The 16849-nt window shown below is 48.6% G+C and overlaps 1 protein-coding gene across 3 annotated transcripts in view; it reads right to left on the reverse strand.

The window, feature by feature from the left end:
- Positions 1-16849, reverse strand: part of LOC147021361 (BTB/POZ domain-containing protein KCTD1-like) — a 183455-nt gene that overhangs the window by 38260 nt on the left and 128346 nt on the right. Inside the window, exons 1-3 of one of the 3 annotated variants that reach the window (XM_085891236.1) lie at positions 12900-13659; positions 10862-11040; positions 5580-5724 (exon numbers count right to left, since the gene is read on the reverse strand). In XM_085891236.1, the coding sequence (XP_085747362.1) occupies positions 5580-5724; positions 10862-11040; positions 12900-12908 (333 nt within the window). In that variant the 5' untranslated portion in view covers positions 12909-13659. Of the gene's footprint in view, positions 1-5579; positions 5725-10861; positions 11041-12633; positions 12845-12899; positions 13660-16849 lie in introns of those variants that run through there. The other 2 variants (XM_085891235.1, XM_085891234.1) reach the window with 2 other exon arrangements.

The raw sequence follows: 16849 nt of genomic DNA on the forward strand, positions 1-16849 counted from the left end.
ACGGACCTCGCGCTCGCTGCTGGGTAAACCCGGCACGGTTCCTAATACAGCTACGGCCGCTACCCAGCCCTTGTCCATCTGTCGCCATCGTCTCTGTCGCACTCTCGCGCTCAGGCTCCATTCAACCCACGCACACCTGTGTGTCACAACACTCACACATCTTACCATTACACTCACGCCGGGAGACACGGCTGCATGTTCACTAATGCCCACCGTCATCTCCCTTACGTACAGCGACTTCACACACGCTGTCCCTCTCACTCGACCGATCACTCACGCATGCCCTTTCTGGCGCACACGCGGTTCCACTCACACACAGTGCCTCACTCATAAACGGGCTTCCAAGCACACACCCCGGCACACTCGTGACCACACCACTCGCACACGGGGGCGCACTCACACCTTTCACCACACACACGGGGACAATCACACTGGGGAATCGGGTCACTTCTCGGGCTCCCGGGGCCTCCATAACCCCCAAACTTCGTGTGCACCTGTCCGCAGCACTCGCCCCTTCAAACTCGCTTGACACGACCGAACCCACCTGGTCGCGATCAGCTTCAAGGGAGAATAGAGTCTCCCGGAGGCCATCCGGCTGCTCGCACCGGGTCCCTAAACAGTCCGCCAGCTCACCCTCATGGTCCTCCACTACCTCAATGTGTGTGTACTTGTCCCCAACCCCGTCCTTATCGTGCAGTCTCTCCTCTATTTTTTCTGTTTCTTTCTGGCTCCTTTTTCCTTCCCATCTGAGTCGTTCTTCCTCTCTGAGCCCCATTAGCTGTTCGTTCTCCCTCCTTAGCTCCTCAATCTCCGCTGACTCCAATCTTGCTCTCCGTTTTAGTTCAATTTCAAACTCGCATTGTTCTTGTTTTCTACTCCGCTGACTCCAATCTTGCTCTCCGTTTTAGTTCAATTTCAAACTCGCATTGTTCTTGTTTTCTACCCCACTGTTTCTCCAATCTCATCGTTTCTTTCAATTGGCTCATTTCCTTCCTGTGTTTCATTCGCTGTTCTCTCAATACTCTTCCTTGTTTCCTCTCCTGTCCTTCCTTCTCCAGTTTCATGGTTTGCTTCATTTGGTTAATCTCCTTTTTAACCTCCGCCATCGAAGATGGATGGAGGTTACTGTTTTCACCCCTTTCTGTTTGTTTGTTTGTGAACAGTATTACGGAAAAACTCCTCGACGGATTTCGACGAAACTTGGTGGGGGGTTGTGTCTGGTCCAAGAATCATGCCATTAGATTTTGGACTTGGTCCAAAATCCAATATGGCCACTATGGCAGCCAATTTGAAAAAATATTTGAATTTTTTTTTTTTGCATTTCTACATGTTTTAAGTGATTTCCAACCCCCCCGCCCCCCCTCCAAAAAAATTTGTTGGAGAAAAAAAAAATTTGCAACTTTTTTTCAACAAAATTTCGATTTCTTTTTTTTGCATTTCTACATGTTTTAAGTGATTTCCAACCCCCCCCCCAAAAAAAAATTGTTAGAGAAAAAAAATTTTGCAAATTTTTTTCAACAAAATTTCGATTTTTTTTTTATTTTATTTTTTTTGCATTTCTACATGTAAGTGATTTCCATCAAAAAAAAACATGCCAAAATTATAATTGCAGCTGATTTTGGAACTTCAGGTGGATATACCCACGTAAAATCAATTTCTGTCTCAAGGAATCTAGTTATGACGAATGAATCGAGTATGTAAAAGTTAAAAGTAAAAGGGAAAGTTGCAAACTATAACTCTGTGAGCACTGTTGACGTCAAATTGAATGAATAGGATATCAGGTTCACTTGAGTGACCAAGCAGTATTGGCGGCGGAGGTTTTGCACTCTACAGAGTGCTCCCCCTCGAGTTGTGTTTCATTCGCTGTTCTCTCATTACTCTTCCTTGTTTCCTCTCCTGTCCTTCCTTCTCCAGTTTCATGGTTTGCTTCATTTGGTTAATTTCCCTTTTGCGTTTCATTCGCTGTTCTTTGTCTATCTCCTCGCACTCCAGCCTTGCCTTTTCTTCCAATTGGTCAACCTCGGCTTCATTTTCTTTTTGTTTTCTATCCCATTGTTCCTCTCGTTCTTCCCTCTCCAATCTCGTTGTGTCCTTCAATCGCCTGATTTCTCCTTCCTGCTTCAGTTGTTCTTCCCTCATCATCCTCAACTCGTTTTGTAGTTCCCTTTCTTTGTCTTCGTTATTCTGTAACTCGGAAGCTTTCTTTTCAAATTCCTTTCTCATCTCCACACACTCCAACCTGTTTTTTTCCTTTTGTCAATCAGTTTCAAGTTCATACTCTTTTTGTTTTTTTATTCCACTGTCTTTCTTGTTCCTCATTCTGCAATCTCGTAATTTCCTTCAATTTCCTGATTTCTTTCTCCTGTCTCATTCGTTCTTCTTTCATTACTCTTTCTTGTATCTCATTCTTTAGTCTGGCCTTGGCTTCCAGCTGTTCGATCTGTACAGTGTGGTTCCTAAACGTTTCATCCTCCGTTCTCGTTCTTTCCTCTCTTAACATCCTCAGTTCTTTTTGTCGTTCCCTCTCTTTGTTTTGGTGTTCACGTAACTCAAAAGTTTTTCCCCATTTTTCCTCTCTCTGCCTCTCTTCCTCCTCACTCATTTCATCCCTTTTCTTGCACATCTCATCCCTTTTCTTGCACATCTCATCCCTTTTCCTCCTCATCTTATCATACTCCAAGCTTGCTTTTTCTTTCAATTGTTCCCTATCTTCCTGTTCTCTTTTTACCTCTTCTTGTAGTCTTCTTCTGTCCCGAACGCCTTGTTCTACCTCACCCTCTAGTTGCTTTACTTCCGAATTGTGTTCGCATTCTCTTTCTTCCAACTTATGGATACTCAATTCTATTTTCCCCATTTTTCCCTTTAGTTCTTCAAACTGTCTTGACTTTTCCAACCATTCTTCTTCCCTCTGCTCCAGATGTTCCTCTCCTCTTTTTATCGTCTCTTCTCGGATTTCTATTATCTTTTTGCCTGCTTCTACCTCTTTCTTTAGTTTTTTTTAATTCCCAATCGTGTTCGCATTTTTCCTTTTCTAGCTTTGTTTGCCTTTGTTCTTCCTCCCGCCTTTCTTCCTGTACATCGGCCCATCGTTGTGACTCCGTTCGCACGTAATCCTCATGAACCCTGTCTACGCGCCGCCATGCCTCGTCCAACTCAAAGGAAAACGAGTGTAATTCCCCTATACAATTGTCACCACTTGTCTCCGAAGCCCGTCAATGCATGCTCCGGCCTCCTGCCACGCCTGCCATGACCCCGTGGTTTGAAACACTTGTTGGGAGCGCTCGCCTCGTGTCGTGCCGTTCGTAACGCCATTAATAGCAGCCCGTTCACGCCTCATGCCACGCTGAAGTGCGGCCGCGCCGCCATTTGCGACTCCGTTTGCCGGCAAAGTTCGTGCTCAGAATATGAGGGTGAGCTCCCCCATGGATTAAAATTACAAGTACTGTCCCGGGCCATGGATTCTACATTACTACACATATTCATTTCTACCCCCGGCACCCGCTCGCTTTGAAACTCCATCTTATTTCTTGGAAGATAATTAATTTAGCTTGCTCGTATTGTTACTTCGCACACCCCTGGTCCGATCCCCATAAATTTAGTTGGAGACAGAGGTGGATTTGAATCCCACTCCCAGACACCAGTGTTACGAATTTTGGTCCGCCCGGCGTGCGAGCGGCCACGTAACTCAAATCGCGATCGCGTCGCCCACCGGGACGGACAATTCAGTCGTGACCCTCGGTGGAACTACCGCCAGGAGCTAGCCACGGGTGGGTCTTTCGACCACACCACAATCGTGCCAATCGGCCACCCGCGCAGGATAGCGTTGTTCGCCAAACTCGACCTACCTAAGTACCTGCGCGGGTAGTTAACTGGGCGATCGTACCTCACCGCTGGCCGGCCTAGGACATGAACCGCTTAAGCGGTCCGTTCCGTGCTTCAGTGATAACCGAGCGGTGTTATCGCCGGCCCCGATGGACGTGATTATTTACCGGGTATTCAAACCCCTCCACTAATTGTTCTACGAGGTAAGGTAGCACTTTCAACGAAGGAAAGGACGCAACGACGGGATACAGTTCAACACGCACATTTATTACACTACACACGTATTTACAACAATCATGCACGTATGTACAGGCAAATAGAAGCAAAAGTAATACGACCGACTAAAGCAATGTACAAGCACTTAATCAGTTTTACTTGTCGGACTGGCGCCACAAAAATACATACAAAAGCCCAAAGAAAAGAAGAACCTCCCTTGTTGCGGCCAGTGAACTGTCTCCGGCACTCTCCGTGTCCGCTCTCGCAGGTCCACCTCAGGCCACCTGCGACGTCCTCCGTCCGCGTCTCCCACCAATAGGCCTCGCCGGGCCACGAGCGCGGGAACGAACGAGGAGGAAGGGAGCGCGAGTTGGTTTGCGGATCAACCGTCACGAGGAGAGAGCATACGGGAGGACCAAAGAGATATCCAAGAGGAAGGAATGCATACACCAAGGGGCGAAGAAGAGAAGAGTGCGCGCCCCGCCCGTGTCCGTCTTTATGGAGTGGGGCTCCGCCCCGTTTCGGGCTCCACCCCCCTTCTGGGAGCCTCCCAAAAAAGGGGCGTTCCTCACTCCCGTCCGCGTCATACCGCACGTCCACCAATCGGGAGCGAGCTGCCCCACCCCTCCCCTTCTCACCAAGCGTGGGGAAAAATGGTGGGAAAAAAAACCCCACAGGCTTCACAAGTACTTTTGTTCTGCCAATCCTTTTCGGACGGTTTCCGTGGTGCGGAAACCGTCTTACCGTGGTCCGCGGAGGATGGCGTTCGTAAGCGGGCGAAGTGGCGAAGATGGTGGTGATTGTTGTGGGGTGGTGTGAGTGTGGTGGGCGTAGTTGGCGGCGGTTGTTGTTTGCGTGGAGGTTTGTGGCAATGGTGGCTCAAAATAACGATGGATAAAGAAAAACGGCTAACTAAAGCGTCGCAGTCTGAATGAATCACACATATTCCCTCCAAACAACGGGTGTGAGCTAACAACACATGAACTTATCGATATATCTCACCTGAGGACCCTTTATGGTGTATTGCGAATTTCCACAGCCGTAACACTACGATAGGCTACTAGTGTGCCAAATTTGGTGCTTTCCTCACAAAATGCACAATTGTTATGCTATATTTAGCTAAGTTGCCCCACTGAAGGGGTTTATTATTGATACATATTTTTCTTATTTAAAAACAACAAATGGAAGGAATAAGAGCAATGATGGGAATTGAGATAGGCGATTAGAGGAAGCATGACAAATGGGTACATGCAAGTCGGGGGGAGAAATGAGCATTCCCAGCTATCCAAGGGAGACAACATCAAAGTAACCAAACGGGAATGTAAAAGACATGACAATGAGATCAAAATACGAGCAACATTCGACAAGACCAAAATTGCACAACCATCTCAGGCAACGGAGACAAATCCGAAATGATTAACTTTGGAAGGTCACTCGGAGAGGAGAAGAAAAGCTGCCACTGGCAGAAACTGAAAACTGTGATCTTTTTCTTTCCACCCTATCTTGCCATCCTCAATCATCATGTCATCCATTCTACCCACCTTGAAATCTTCAGGCAGCAGAAGCTTGGCTGTACGCAGAAAACTGAGCACATAACGAAACATTTCTCCATCACGGTCGATGAAGTAGTGCTGCTTTAAACTGTCCAGGACAATGGGCTCTGTGCCATCAAATAGACGTCCAATCCTGAAGGCACCAAAATGTTCATCATTGAGGAAAAATCCTCCACGAGTTTACACTGAGTTTAGCTTGCACAGGTGGTTTATGTATCACTCAAGAGATTTCCCATAGGAATACACACAGCGTCCACAAATTACCGTTCCAAATTCAAACCGTAATAAAAAAGAAACTTACGAAATGGGATACAACGATGTGCTTTGCTGCATGTGAAAGAACATTTCTCAAAGTTTTAGTGACTTTTTTTTGGGGGGTGACACGTGACGTCATAGTTACTGCAAATGGCGTTCCCAACTGAAAAAGCGCAGCACGTTTCCTGGTTTATAGAGACCTAATCAGCTACACAGGTTCAACGAGGCTTTAGGACGACGTATGGAAGGCAGCCACCATGGAAAGAATGATTCGTGATTGGAACAAAAAGTTTATGGAGACTGGTAGCATCCTGCAGCGGAAGGGGGCAAGCCGGCCAAGTACAAGTGGTGAGTATGCTGAACACGTTCGCGAGTCGTTCTCACACAGTTCCCAGAAGTACCGATGATGATAAATTATGATCTTCAAAATATAACTGAGAAAGGCTCTTTCATGTGCAGCAAACCACATCGTTGTGTCCCATTTCTTTATTTATTTTTAATTACGGTTTGAAGAGGATGGGGAAGTTTTCTGTAAAATGTTTAAAATGAAGATATTGTCAGCTGTTAATCGAGGTGTTTTAAGCTGAGCATAACTCACAACCCATGTTAATCATAACATTTACATTGTGTACATCAGAAAAGATAATACTGTGTTAAATATCATATCATACGAAATTTAAAAAAACCATGATAAGACAACTCTGGTCACCATTGTAAGAAGTACTTTACAACCACATAGCTTTGAACAAGTAGCTTTGACACCACATTGAATGCACATGAACGTTGGTTGGTAACACTTCATCCGCCTTTGCCAATTCTGTAACATCATTAACCAATAACAAACAATTTTTTTTTAATTTGCCGACAAAGTTAGGTTCATAATTCTATTTAAATCAATGTAGGATTTCATAATGATGATGATGAAGGCTCGAACAAAGTTCCAGGCTAAATAAGCAGCAGATGATCAGCACAAAGAGAGGTAGACTTTAAACTGCTGACGACTTACGAGTTTCGAACTCTGAAACGTCATCAGGACATTTGCTAAGCATAAAGTCTCTTGATTAAGACCTTCGGGGTTAAAGAGGAAAATGTTTTTGTTGCGGGTTACATGAAGGATAAGTTTGTGAATAAACATTGTGTCGTGTTCAAAGCAATGGATTGACGACATCATTTGATCCTAACCTTCTGATGTTTTTGCTGTTCGACGTACCTTCACTTTCGTTAGCTCACGTTATCAGAACAATCTGCTGGTCTTTAACTTTGTCAAATTAGCTTTTGGTATAAATGATTTCCCGTGAAGTTGTCCAAACCAAAGTCCCGTGATCGGTTCAGAGAACCATTGAAACAAATGGCATAAACACCCTTAACAGTGTCAGATGCACAGACTACTCAACATGGCAAGTCATAAATATAATATAATATAATATAATAAATAAATAAATGGAAATAATATTATTCACCAAGCAGGTTAACCTATGGAAATTCCATATAATGTACCAATATCAATAATAATGACCGAGGCTGGTATCCCCAATGTTATGCAAAGAATGACTTAATATCATTGGTAATTTAATCCTGCCTACTGTCTTGCTATGTGCTCCAAAAAATATGTTGATCGATTAAATCAACTCTCCCCCAAACCCCAAGTCCTCAACTCCCACCAACCCCAAGTCTGAAACTCCGTCTACATCCCAATCGCAAGTTCTCAATCCCCCACCCAACCCCAAGACCTCAACCCAACCCCACCCACCCCAAGTCATCAATCTGCCTCCCCCCCCCTCCAAAGCCTAAACCCCCCTCTCCCAACTCTCTATCCAGTTATTCAAAGTAAGAGAGCATTATTACATCATTAAATATTATTTCTTCATTACCTCATTAAAATGGTGCTGGGTGTGAAGTGACAGTCGGAACAATGTCCAATTCACAATCTCGCGAGATTCCATCATCTCATGGGATGTGAAGGAAGGACAGACAGACAGACAGACAGATAGACTGACAGACAGACATGCGTAATATTACATAGATTGACCACTTATATGAAACATCCTGATTTAGTATCCTGATGCAATCAGTGCGGGGGTGGAAGGGAGGGAGGGAGTAACTTTTACCAATTAAAATATCGACCAACTTGGAAGCAATAAAGTATTAATACATCAATTAGTACAAGTCCAGCCCTTCTGATTCAAATGCAACTAGAGGGGACAGAGGGGATGTCCTTGCATCGTCAGGACCGAGATCCATTTAAATCTCTATCTCTCACCTAATCCATTTTTATTTCCCTTACAAACCCCCCCAAAAACACATTTCCACAAAAAAAAACAAAAAAACCCAACCACCAACTCATGAGATACAAAATCACATAATCATACATGGGGAGAGAGGGAGGAAAAGAAAGAAAAGGGGTGAGAGAGGGCGAGAGAGAATCACATGATCATATATCAGGACAGAGGGAGGGAGTGAGACAGAGAGAGAGAGAAAGAGGGATGGAGATAGAACAGAGGGAGAATCACATGATCATAGGCCACTACCCTAGCACCTTTGGGCCTCATACCACAAACATAGTTCCATTGAATTAGCATCTTCTTCAGACTAATGCAGCCTCTATCTCTGTGCACCCTCCCCTGAGACAAGATCACCCTCTTCTCCTCACACCTACAACACCATGCCTCCCCCACCCCACCCCCTCCCCGTCTGCGAAGTATCAATGTAATCATTTATCGTTGCATTGGTAGTGAAACCCAGGTTAGACAACTCAAAGGTAAGTGTGTCTGCCTCTGTCTCAACCCCCCCCCCTCCTCTCTGCCTCCAAACACCCAACCACTCCATATATCATTATACTCCCCCCTACATCCACACATTCTCCCACCCCCCCTCTAAAATTTCCACGCAAACCCTCTCTTCACCCATTCTCATGTACTCCCTCTCCCCCATCAATTTCACGTCCTCCCAAAAAAACACTCCCTCCGTTATCCAATTACCATATGCTTCCTTCAACTCTACCCAAATCCCCGAAGTTTTCACGTGCTGTCTTCCCACCCCAATGGACCCCCAACATGTTGCCAACATAACATGTCTCCGGAAAGGAATTCTGGGGAAGTAATGTGCAGAAAGGGGTGGGGGGGGGTAAATCCTCCATCTTGCTTTTCTGATGCTGTTTACAATACTAGGTGACCAGAGAGCACCAATAGTTACTCCTCGAGTTCAGTTAACCCACAATGTCCACCTCTGTGCACAGGTTGGTAAATGCTCAGATCATAATAATAATAATAATAATAATAATAATAATAATAATAATAATAATAATAACAAGCCGGTAGGTGACATGGCTGCTCGCTCTAGATGGAAAGCTGGCCGACGCGACGAGCCGATATTCATGTACATGCTATCAATCAATTTAGCACAATAAATATGATTATCACAGCCCTCTTAGTTTGTGCCCAGAAACCCATCTTGTGAAATTTCAGGCATGTTTCCAAAGAGACTCCAACAAATGGCAGCCCTGGTAATTCCATTTATCTATTTGCTAAATATTTTATTTTTTTATATGATGCTGCAAGACATTCTCCTTGGGCACAAAAAAAACAGGTCCCTCGGAGGTCCAGTTTCGGAGGTATTGATTTTTTTGTACAGTCCACAATAAGTGTACGATGTACGATAAAGTATTTTAGCTGTTGCTAAGCAACGGAGGTGTGCATAGCAACCATTCGTTTTTGTGTACATGCGAGCCACATTGTACACATTTCACCCAAGTTTCATCAAAATCAGACTCTCTCTCTTAGAGATATTCGCAATTAACAGTTTCTGAAATGTTCGACGTGTACTCGCCCAAAACCTATCTCATCCTACAAATATTTTTTGTTAGGGCTGCAAATTGGCATGAAGGGAGCTAGATAGATTGCGCACAGAACTCGAAGCGTCGATTTTTCGATTTTTTTTTCGATTTTTTGACCACTTTAAAGGGCCGTTGCTCGGGCCCGGGGTCCCATATTCGAAAGCACACGATTCCCAGAAATATTGGTGCTACCTACCAAATTTCATTGGAATTGGTTGAGTGGTTTAGACCCGAGGCTTGACCAAAGTTTCGCGGACAGACAGACAGATGGAAATGTCCAGAATAAGGGAGCTCTAAGAGCAGCCAATAAAATTTGGGAATTCTATTGGTTGTTACAATGCAGTTTGGTGGTTTACATTGAGGAACTATTACCACGGTCTGGTTACCTAGCATTCCAACAGCTCCTGGAAATCAAGATTTCAGATCGAATCGCACCCCATTCCACTGATTTTTATTCCCCAGAATTCCTTGTGGAAAACATGTCGTCACGTCAACAAGAGAGAGGTCCAACCTCCTGTGCTCCCTCGTCCCCAATTCTTAAAATGCTCGCTCTCCCCCATCCATTCTCACCTGCTGACTCTGGCACACGCACGTACGTAGCAATTCTTACCATGTGCTCCCTCAATACACCTTCACTCCTCTTTTCCTCCATACCCATGTAATCCCTCTGTTCCTCCGTACCCATGTCATCCCTCTGCCCCTCAATACCCATGTAAAACGTCTTTCCCTCAATACCCATGTAATCCCTCTATCCCTCAATACCCATGTCATCACTCTGTCTTTCAATACCCATGTCATCACTCTGTCTTTCAATACCCATGTCATCCCTCTGTCCCTCAATACCCATGTAATCCCTCAGTACCAACATAATCCCTCTGTCCCTCCGTACCCATGTTATCCCTCGTGTTATCCCTATGTGCATCACGAGAAACCCATATTATCTCTGTCCCTCCATACCCATATAATCCTTCTGTCCCTCCATACCCATGTTATCCCTCTGTCCTTCCATACCTATGTTATCCCTTTGTCCCTCTGTCCCTCCGTACCCATATTATCTCTCTGTCCCACCATAACCATGTTCTTTTCTTCCTTCGCCATCATTGCACCTTTTCCTCGATATTATTTTATTTTTGAGGTGGATATTAGGGGTACAACCATGAGGTGATCTTGCTTTGGACATTACCTGGAATCAGGGTATTTGGTCAGCGTAGCAAGGCTGCTCGTGTACATGTGACCTCCGACGTCGATGTGTACCGGTGCATTGGACTTGGTGAGCTGCGCTGGAGCCGGAATGCCCTGTGACCCCAGAGGGGACACGGGGGAGCGCGGCACAGACGGGCGAGACATGGCCGCCGCTCGCACCTGCGGTATACAAGGACAGATTAGACAACATATGAACATGTACCAGAACAATGACCCCCCCCACCCCCAATTGTTTACATGTACAGTACATTTCAACCGGACGTACACTTACACAATGTCCTGGTTTCGTGACGTGTGCATTACTCGAGGACGTTGTAAGTCTCATTATGAGGTGTAAGTATACATAGCACGGTGTATTATAACTATGGTTGGGGGTTGAGGGGGGGCACTATCGTTCACTCTCCACGTGCAAGGTAGGATTATTAATTGTCATTTTTAATCATTCTTTTGTATATAAGATCGAGGCTCATGGAAGAACGAGTCTCGTGGACGGCAAATCAAAGGGACACGAGTCGAGTACGATGATGGCACTTGAGCAGCGTTCAAAATGTTCCCGGAACGAGAAGCACCAGAATCGTACTTCGGTATTCCCGTTTATTTAATCATTCGTTAATAAGAACAACTTTTCTGTCTAATTACACTCAGATGTGGAAAGAAAACAACAACAACAACAAAAAGGTTCATGTGTTGAGCACCAACTCCGGAGAAGATTTTAAACACTTCACACTTTATCCTTGGGGGTAAACGTTAGGGTAGCGGTTAAGGGTTCGGGTAGCGGTTAAGGGTTCGGGTAGCGGTTAAGGGTTCGGGTAGTGGTTAAGGGTTCGGGTCGCGGTTAAGGGTTCGGGTAGTGGTTAAGGGTTCGGGTCGTGGTTAAGGGTTCGGGTCGTGGTTAAGGGTTCGGGTCGTGGTTAAGGGTTCGGGTAGCGGTTAAGGGTTCGGGTAGCGGTTAAGGGTTCGGGTAGCGGTTAAGGGTTCGGGTAGTGGTTAAGGGTTCGGGTAGTGGTTAAGGGTTCGGGTAGCGGTTAAGGGTTCGGGTCGTGGTTAAGGGTTCGGGTCGTGGTTAAGGGTTCGGGTCGTGGTTAAGGGTTTGGGTAGCGGTTAAGGGTTCGGGTAGCGGTTAAGGGTTCGGGTAGCGGTTAAGGGTTCGGGTCGTGGTTAAGGGTTCGGGTCGTGGTTAAGGGTTCGGGTCGTGGTTAAGGGTTTGGGTAGCAGTTAAGGGTTCGGGTAGCGGTTAAGGGTTCGGGTAGCGGTTAAGGGTTCGGGTAGTGGTTAAGGGTTCGGGTCGTGGTTAAGGGTTCGGGTCGTGGTTAAGGGTTCGGGTCGTGGTTAAGGGTTCGGGTAGCGGTTAAGGGTTCGGGTAGTGGTTAAGGGTTCGGGTAGTGGTTAAGGGTTCGGGTAGCGGTTAAGGGTTCGGGTCGTGGTTAAGGGTTCGGGTCGTGGTTAAGGGTTCGGGTCGTGGTTAAGGGTTCGGGTCGTGGTTAAGGGTTCGGGTAGTGGTTAAGGGTTCGGATAGTGGTTAAGGGTTTGTTTAACGAAACAAATTACAAATTCCTGTTGTAATCACCTTCGGTCAACCGTTACGCCTGGGCCGCCTGGCCAACCAGTTCGTGAAAGCCCAACACCAAAAACTTTTCTGGTCGACTGCATAAAGCTGGGAATTAATAATTTGGAGCGGCTAAAGTAGTAGTAGTAATAGTAGTGGTAGTAGTAGTCGTAGATATGACCAGATACGTGTACAGATAGATATACCTTCAAGTACAGTTCCTCTCGCACCTTGTCCCACTCGGTTTTCATCTGCTCGCAGGTGTGGGACGAAAGCCCTTTGTCCGACACACTGTCCGACACGGACACCAATTTGTACCTCGTCCCGGCGTTTGTCCGCCACTCCCTACATGTCCGTCTCGGCAGGGTTGTTCGCGGCGGGGTCTCTCCGCACGCCGCGCCACCGTGCCCCGGGACACGGCCGGCACGCCCTCCCTTTCCACTCCCATCGGCCCGACCCGGACCCTCCTTACCTGGAACATCCACTCGCGAGTGACCCGCGGCCTGCTCTCCCGCCTCTCCCGCTCTCTCGCTTCACCCGACACGTCGGACAATCCGCGCCACCCGAAGCCCGAGCTCGCCCCGGGCACGGCCGGCAGTGACGAGCCGGCGCCGGTTGCACCTCCTCGTCTTCCTCTCGGCGTCGGTCGTTTTTACCGGCGCGTCTTGTCCCACTGGCCTCCGAGGAGACGCCGACAGCCAAGCAGTGAAGCCCAGAGCGATGAAGAGCGGAGGACAGAGAGGGAGGGAGGGACGAGGGTTCCCGCTCCGATCTTGTCCGGTGTCTCACGCAGTTCTGTCTCCGCGCTCGCCGAGCGTTCGCTGCGAGGCGGCTCCCGTCGCGTTCTGTGACCCGGGGCGGACCTGGGGGCCACGGGCGCGCAACCCCTCCCCCTCGCACCCAGGCCCCGCCCGCGCGTCCCCACCGCCCAGCCCCGCATGTCCGCGGGCCACCCGCACCATTCCCTCCGCTACTCGCGCCACGGCCCGCACCTCGCGCTCACAACGCCGTGTCCGTGTCGTGTCCGAGGGGGCTGTCGATGTAAACTTTTACAAAACCCTCGCGTTGACGACGATCCGCGGTGTGTTGTGCCCGTTTGTGGGAACCCCGTCTCCTCCCGGCAACGGTCGACTCGAACCCCGTGCCCTTGCAAGTTATTTAATACAAAACAAACATCATGGCCCATGAAGAACGTCCCGAAATCGGCCCCTCCCCGTGGCCTTCGAGGAGGAGGAGGGGGGCGGGGGCTCGGCTCGTGACGTCACGTCACTGTACTGAACTCGCACGTGGTCGTGAGGACGAGCACGGGGGGCAGGCACGACGTGGTTCGACCGTTAGGGCAAACAGAACATTATTTAAAGTACCCACAATGCAGCAGCGAGCACGGCGTTCGGTACTCGATGACGTTCCACGCGGTTATCAAGTTGCAAGATCAGTTGCCAAGAAAAACCGTTTGAACCGCCGTGGGTACAAGTCCGGACAGAGACAGGGAAAGCGCGTGCGCCGGCACGGCGACGTTCAAACGATCAGTGAAAGCGACGATCGCGAACACGGTCGATCATAAACTCGGGCTGTGCACTTAGATTTAAAGGTACAGTAACCGTCCGAGGACAGTGCGTGCCGCGTGGCGAGCACGTGACCGCGGGTGACAAGTCTCACTCTCTCTCTCTCTCTCTCTCTCTCCCTCCGGGTCACGTGAGCGTGCACCTGGAGCGACACGGCGGCCTTGTTGTCCCATTGAATCCCGACTACGTTGTATGGTCTCTCGGTACCAACCTGCGGACCTGCACGGTGGGTAGGGCACACCAGGATCCCGGTAGTCGCGAACGATGTACGTTATAGACGCAGCACGAGACCATGAAAAGTCCCATCAAAGTCTGCGCTACTATTACCAACCTACGGTGTGTTTGTCCGTGCTCTGTGTTTAAGCAAGGAAGCAGCACGGACTATTTTAAAAGCCTTCAGTGTGACTCGGCCGGGATTCGAACCACCGACCTCCCAGAGTCGGAGCAAGCCCTCAACCCCATGACACCACCACTGAGTCGTTGTGGTTAATCCATAAAACGAGCTCAAGATTTCCCATAAACTTATCAAACTCCTGTACAAAGGTTGCTCGACCCAGCAGGTAGGATGCCATCCGTGCCCAACAGGTAGGATTCCGTCCGTGCCCAGCAGGTAGGATGCCATCTGTGCCCAGCAGGTAGGATGCCATCCGTGCCCAACAGGTAGGATGCTATCCATGCCCAGCAGGTAGAATGCCATCCGTGCCTAGCAGGTAGGATTCCATCCATGCCCAGCAGGTAGGATGCCATCCGTGCCCAGCAGGTAGGATTCCATCCGTGCCCAGCAGGTAGGATGCCATCCGTGCCCAGCAGGTAGGATTCCGTCCGTGCCCAACAGGTAGGATTCCGTCCGTGCCCAACAGGTAGGATTCCGTCCGTGCCCAGCAGGTAGGATAGCATCCGTGCCCAACAGGTAGGATACCATCCGTGCCCAACAGGTAGGATACCATCCGTGCCCAACAGGTAGGATACCGTCCGTGCCCAACAGGTAGGATTCCGTCCGTGCCCAACAGGTAGGATTCCGTCCGTGCCCAACAGGTAGGATACCGTCCGTGCCCAACAGGTAGGATACCGTCCGTGCCCAACAGGTAGGATACCTTCCGTGCCCAACAGGTAGGATTCCGTCCGTGCCCAACAGGTAGGATTCCGTCCGTGCCCAACAGGTAGGATACCGTCCGTGCCCAACAGGTAGGTTACCGTCCGTGCCCAACAGGTAGGATACCATCCGTGCCCAACAGGTAGGATTCCGTCCGTGCCCAACAGGTAGGATTCCATCCGTGCCCAACAGGTAGGATTCCGTCCGTGCCCAACAGGTAGGATTCCATCCGTGCCCAGCGTCCCTTTTGCGGGGAAGACCCGCGGCCATCACGGTCGAGCGCTTGCCCTTGGGGCTAACGTGGTCATTTACCTATCATTGTATTCCTTTATTCTGCGCTCACTCGGAGGCACCACACGCCGTTTCATTTGTGATTCTGATTATGCCGCATTGTGGTTCCTGGGAGGACGAGCACACCTGCCTTGCAATTCAAAGGTTCCCAATGAAAGGGTTTTCCTAAACTCCTCCACTACCCGGTACTTATTGAAATGCAAACCGTGGGTCTGTGTATAAAGGTGTGGATCCTTCACTCCACAAATATAATTAAATAAACGCCTTTTCAACCTTCGCTCTCGACGCGGCACCTTCAGCGTCGCACGGTTGGTTGTTGGTTGTTCGATTGTTGTTGTTCGACGTCTGATTATTTAGCTCGTGACGAGGAGCGCATCGTTATGGTCTCTTGAAGCACAGGAGAAAGTTTACCACGTGTAAACAAGATACCTTAACTGATGTAGATGAACACACCGTCAGATACATATGTAACCGTGTACGAGACAACGTCGCCGATATCAAAAGACTGCATCCCCCATTGTATTGCGATCAGTTGTGAAGCTTCTGCAAGTTTGTGAAAATGGCCTATGAACAACCCGATGTGCATCCCGATATACACCATGCACCCCCATGTGCATCCCGATATACACCATGCACCCCGATGTGCATCCCGATATACACCATGCACCCCGATGTGCATCCCGATATACACCATGCACCCCGATGTGCATCCCGATATACACCATGCACCCCGATTTGCATCCCGATATGCACCATGCACCCCCATGTGCATCCCGATATACACCATGCACCCCCATGTGCATCCCGATATACACCATGCACCCCGATGTGCATCCCGATATACACCATGCACCCCGATGTGCATCCCGATATACACCATGCACCCCGATGTGCATCCCGATATACACCATGCACCCCGATGTGCATCCCGATATGCACCATGCACCCCGATGTGCATCCCGATATACACCATGCACCCCGATGTGCATCCCGATATACACCATGCACCCCGATGTGCATCCCGATATACACCATGCACCCCGATGTGCATCCCGATATACACCATGCACCCCGATGTGCATCCCGATATACACCATGCACCCCGATGTGCATCCCGATATACACCATGCACCCCGATGTGCATCCCGATATACACCATGCACCCCGATGTGCATCCCGATATACACCATGCACCCCGATGTGCATCCCGATATACACCATGCACCCCGATGTGCATCCCGATATACACCATGCACCCCGATGTGCATCCCGATATACACCATGCACCCCGATGTGCATCCCGATATACACCATGCACCCCCATGTGCATCCCGATATACACCATGCACCCCGATGTGCATCCCGATATACACCATGCACCCCGATGTGCATCCCGATATACACCATGCACCCCGATGTGCATCCCGATATACACCATGCACCCCTAGGTGCATCCCGATATACACCATGCAC

This window comes from Eptatretus burgeri, chromosome 8, assembly GCF_056783735.1.
Source record: "Eptatretus burgeri isolate ZD-2024b chromosome 8, Ebu_testis_v1, whole genome shotgun sequence".
In the NCBI taxonomy this organism is placed as follows: Eukaryota; Metazoa; Chordata; class Myxini; order Myxiniformes; family Myxinidae; genus Eptatretus; species Eptatretus burgeri.